Below are 5,640 nucleotides of genomic sequence, written 5' to 3'. Positions count from 1 at the left end.
CTATCTATCTATCTATCTATCTATCTATCTATCTATCTATCTATCTACCTACCTACCTACCTACCTACCTAACCACAGCATCTCTTCCCATTTCACCGTATTAAACCTTGGTTGGTAAATGTTATTTATTTAACACTTACTTGTCCATTTTGTGTTTCACAGAATGACATGGGAGGACAGAGAATACTGGTGAATAAGTGGAGCACATTCCTGAAAGCAAGGCTGGTTTGCTCAGTACCAGGAATGAATGGAATTGACACATACTTTGATGAACTAGGTAACTGTCACATTTTACTTCTTTGCATACGTCCTTCTTTACAGCTATCCCTCTCTTAGGCATGTGTGAAAAACACATCTGTAGTGTTTGAGCTCTCCATACCAAAGACAAGTTTCTATCTTTTCATTTTGATCCAGTCACCTCTGATAGGGCAGAAGAGTTTCAGGACAAAGAGACTCATTTTGCTCCTGTTGAGACCTTCTCTGTCATTCAGCCTAAGTCACCCAATGAGGAGCAATGACTCATTGCTCTGTCCTGGTCACAGCTGTAAACTGGGAAAACTGGGTCTTAAAATCTGCACTTCTGAACTATTTTATGTAAGTACATTTTCTTCGCACGAAAAGAAGTTTAGAAATACTAAATGATGGAATGGTCTTTTCGTTGTTTCAGAGGATGTGTTTTTACTGCCTACCAGAGATCCCAAGAATCCAGTGATATTTGGACTGTTCAATACTACCAGGTGAGAAACTTATAGTCAATAAAACGCTAGAGAGAAAAATGGTCTCACTGCAGTACCTTTCACGGTGTACATAAATCAGAAATCCGCTGACCCTGTTATCATTCTCATCTTCTGGACTTTGTAAGTGTCCAGTTTCTCTCGCTTTCCCTGACTGCAGCTGGCCTTCAAAGTGACAATCTCAAGCTAGCCCTTATGGTTTTGTTTGCAGCATCCCATCACCTACCTGCAACTACTACCCTTCCAATCTCTTTAATTACTCATGTACAACCATTTGACAGTCTTAGGTGGTCAGGTTATAAGACATGACTTGGATGCTACCAAGTCTTGGGTAATTCTTTTATTTCTCAAATGAAAATTTTGAATCCAGGCTTTCAAAAAGTGCTCTAGTAACTAAGTGTTCCGCATTAATTTGGGGGTAGTTTTGTTTTTTTTTTGTTTTTTTTTTTCTCTGACTTCTCCAATGACTGATGATTCCTTTACAGAGCTCAGCATTTCCACTGGCAGTTCTTAGCAATGGGTCTTTTCTCTCCTTTAATTCACTCTACTTTCGGAAATGACTTTCCTTTCCAATATCAGTTTACATCAGTGCTCTGATACTTGCCACCCATGTCCAAGAAATGTTTCTGGTTCCTTAGTCAGGAAGCAGTTCTCACACCTTTGTTTTTGTTGTTTTCCTCCCATGTAGATTCATACTGAACACACCCTTGTCATCTGCTCTCCATTGAGAAATGCAGTGCTCAAGTTCAAAGCTTATAGATATGTTATTTCTCCCTTTGCATTTTGGAATTTTGTATATTATGGAAGAGTACTATAAAGAAATATTTTACATGCACTCATATGTGAATAAATATTCCTATAATCAATTTCAGCTGAAAGTTTATATGCCCAATTTCCTGAGTATCTTTCAAAAACAGATAACAATAATAGTAAAGAAGAAATTATCTCAATATTTCAACAGAGATGGATTGACATGACTCAGTTCTCAATCACCAATGTATGAACTATAAACTGGAATATGACTCCGTACCTGGGACTTACTTAGGGCCTTATCACAGTTTTGGTGAGGTTTTCAGCAGGTGATTTTAAAGGATCAGTCTGAATGAAAAACATTGAAAAGCTCTTTGAACAAGTATCTTGTAACAAGATCTTTTGTTCCACAGACTAATATGGGAACAGTTCTTTCTATTAACTCTACTTTGAAATAAATTTAAAAAGTTAACATGTATTGATAGTCACCACAATACAGACAGCACCTTTTTTACTTCATTTTTATGCCAGAAAATAATTTTTGCATAATTCTTCAAATGATAAAATTTACCTACAAGTTAATGTGTACGTTTTCTGTTGGCTAAAATGATTGGTTTAAAAGCTAATCTCCTAAATGATAGCATATTGGATCACTCAGAGAAATCAAAGCCATGATTTCCTTCCATGATTTCAACTTTGTTCAATTTATATATAAACCTGAGAGGGGGAAAACAGCTCCCAGCTGTACCTGCCACAGAGGCTGATATTTGCAGAATGGTGATCAAAGGTTTATTGCCACTTCAGCTGAGACTGTCTAGTTTTCCCCAGTATCACGGGCATTTCCAATTGCTTCAAGGTGTGTTATAAAATGTGTGAATTGATTTCCTAAGACAGTAACATGACTGCTGTTCTACAGCTGGCCCAGGGTGAAGGAAATACATTTGCACCAGTTTACATTTTACTAAAGCTCCTTCACAAACATTTATTTTAATTCACATAGTATGGAGGCTGCGAAATGGTATATTTCTTTCAAATGATGGCTCTGTGGTCAAGTAGTATAACAGTAAATGTGATTTCAGATACCCCCAATAACTTGTATTCAACAATGATCATTACCCTCTAAAAGTAGAACTTTTTTCCATTTTAAAAATCATTTTGATCTCTGCTTCATATGAGGATTAAGTATCTGAGTTTTACACAATCTTTCCATTACTGAAAAACTCAGTGACTTCTTTACAGAACTCCATACTAAGAAGTAGGGAAAGGCTACTAGGAAGTCTAGTACAGTGCAAATAGAATTTGTAGTAAAATTAACAGCATGGTGATTAAAGGAACACTATCTACATTCAAGATGTAAAGACTCAGAAATACTCTTTAAATTGCTAATAATCTTTAAAAGATATACAAGGAAGCTGGAAAGATGGCTCATTAGGAAAAGAACTTGCTTCCAAGCCTGACAACATGAGTTTGGTCGATAGAACCCACATCGCACAGGAGAGAACTGACTCTTGTAAGATGGACTCTGACTGTGTGCACATACGCTACAGCTCCTGCTTCCTCAAAGAAGCAAGCAAGAAAGGAGGGAGGGAAGGAGGGAGGAAGGATGGAAGACAGAAAGGAAGAAAGAAAAAGAAAAAAAGAAAGAAAGAAAGGGAAAAAGAAAGGATAAAGTGAAAATAAGTCAAGTAAATGAAAAACCCAACAGAGGACTTAACAATTACAAAGTGGTTGCACAAGGTTGTCCTTATAATGTAATTTACAAGTTTAGTAAACTGGAAATGAGGAATGGAAAGTCTTTTTATTTTATTACTTAAAATAATGTAATATTCAAAATTTCTAGAATATTCTATGCTTTAAAAAAATTGATGTTTTTTACCTCAAAAATTAATTCTAATGTGTGTGTACATATGTGTATATATATATATATATGTATGTATGTATATATACACATTGGGTATTTGACCAACCGAACTTAGTTACGTCTATATTTGTAATTTTTATTTTTCAGCAACATATTTAGAGGCCATGCTATATGTGTCTATCACATGTCAAGTATACGGGAAGCCTTTAATGGCCCATATGCACATAAAGAAGGCCCTGAATACCACTGGTCACTGTATGAAGGAAAAGTCCCTTACCCAAGGCCCGGATCAGTAAGTATAATCATTTTGACATACTTTTCCTATGTTAGAAGTCTTTGTTTCACATGTTCTATCTTACTTTGCAGTTAAAATATTTAAGAATTTAATATCTGAAAGAATGTTCCAACAATAAAGAAGTTTTATGTAATGCTGAGTTTTATGTAATTATTAATATAAAGGATATTTAATCTTTTTTTTAAAGCAGATTGAATCTGAGATTTTTTTTACTGAATATGATTTGGTAGGGTACAGGAGAACACTGTGGAAACCCTCTGGAATGCAAGGCTCTCCACTTGTCTAGGGGGCCATGATTGGGGATATTTTTGACCCACAGCCATAGTATATATAATCTTAAGTGGATCCCTCTTAGCAGCATTGTAAAATATGTGCCCACTGATACTTCCACCAAGTAGCAACAATATAACTTTTGGCTTTAGGGATGCTGGTAAGCATGGAAATATTTAATTAAGTGGGCATAGGATAGTTTTCTTCCAGCCTTGTGAGGAGAATTAGTATCACATATCACTTTAAAACAGTAAGATCCTGACCAGTTTTAATATTTTAATGTCTGCATTCACTTATGTGCTCCCCAGGAAAGATTCTGTCTTTGCTTGGTCCATTAGCAGAACAAAGGAATTTTTTATCATTTTCCTCTGAAATGTACCAAAAGTCTAACTAGTTATATCGACTTCTGTGCTTTTGATTGGGATATGTCTAAAATTGAAAATAATGAGGATGATGATGCAGACTTAGATCATAAATCCCATATGCAAGCAGGCTGGAAAAGGTTGCACCATTCTGTGTTTTATGTGAGTACCAGTGTGCAAATGTTTAGCTTGTCATGCAGGTCCATATCTTCACTTTAACAAGCAGCTGGTGAGGTTGTGAGCCTATACTGATTCCACGGTTACAACAAAGTCATAGAGAAACCATTTTTGTAGAGCTGAAGCTCTAAATGAAAGCAAGCCTCACCTCCATTAGCCAGTGTAAAGCCTTATCACAATAACCACTCTCACCAACTTAAAATTATTACTTCCAGTAAGACATAAAGTATATTTTATTTCCCTGTATTGCTTGAAATTGCAATTTAAATGGGAAAATCTACTCCTGTGGCTTAGCTGGAAATGCTTCTTGAAACCACATGGCCTTAGAGGAGGTTGGAGGAAGTGACTGGTTGTTGAACTTTTTCCAAGGTAGAAGGTAGTCCAAAATGTTTCCAATAGTGTCTTGTGCAAGCGGAAGCAAATGCATAACACATGACAAATTTAGGCATCTGGACTGATTTTTAAAAACAAACAATTATGAATACCCCCTTTACAGATCCTGGTTACTTAACTACCACATTTATACACTAAATTAGAAAGAAATAAAGATATTTTTAATGACTGGTGTTGATTTTAGAGGAACATGCGTGAACGTGAGGAGCAAAGCAAAGATGAGTGTCAGTATTCCAAACAGTATGTCCTGCAGTGCTCTGGAGCGGTGCATTTTAACCCAGTGTCTTCAGAACTGTAACATGTAAGAACAAGTAACTAGGTTTTCATTTTTTTCAGTTTTAAACACCTATGAAATAATACAAAAATCGTACAGATTATATCAGAATAACACAAAGAGGTTTTGTCCTCTTAGCGCGTGACAATGGAATTTAAATAGCTCTATACTATAATGCTAGAATTATGCAATCGGGAAGCAGAAACATCACCATCTTAACATACTTTCAGTAATGAGAAACCTATTTTGTACAATTATAGTCAGTTTTTTTAAGGCACAGTCTTACTTTGTAGTTCAGTCTGCCTTTAGACATGGAGTCCTCCAACCCTTACCACCCCAGTGTTCCTAAACTTTAGAGATTTATTACTAAAAGACATGTGTTGTTTTGATAAATGGTGCATCCTTCCTTCCTTCCTTTCTTTTCTTTCCTTCTTTTCTCTTCTCTTCTCTTCTCTTCTCTTCTCTTCTCTTCTCTTCTCTCTTCTCTTCTCTTCTCTTCTCTTCTCTTCTCTTCTCTTCTCTTC

At 36.0% G+C, this 5,640-nt stretch overlaps 1 protein-coding gene across 1 annotated transcript in view; it reads left to right on the top strand.

Moving 5' to 3' along the window:
- Positions 1-5,640, top strand: part of Sema3e (semaphorin 3E) — a 244,915-nt gene that overhangs the window by 212,297 nt on the left and 26,978 nt on the right. Inside the window, exons 8-10 of the mRNA XM_055613028.1 lie at positions 163-277; positions 668-737; positions 3,493-3,637. Of these exons, the coding sequence (XP_055469003.1) occupies positions 163-277; positions 668-737; positions 3,493-3,637 (330 nt within the window). The remainder of the gene's footprint in view (positions 1-162; positions 278-667; positions 738-3,492; positions 3,638-5,640) is intronic.

This window comes from Psammomys obesus, unplaced genomic scaffold, assembly GCF_907164565.1.
Source record: "Psammomys obesus unplaced genomic scaffold, mPsaObe1.curated_primary_1811, whole genome shotgun sequence".
NCBI lineage: Eukaryota > Metazoa > Chordata > Mammalia > Rodentia > Muridae > Psammomys > Psammomys obesus.
This window is presented reverse-complemented; position numbering and strand designations above follow the sequence as displayed.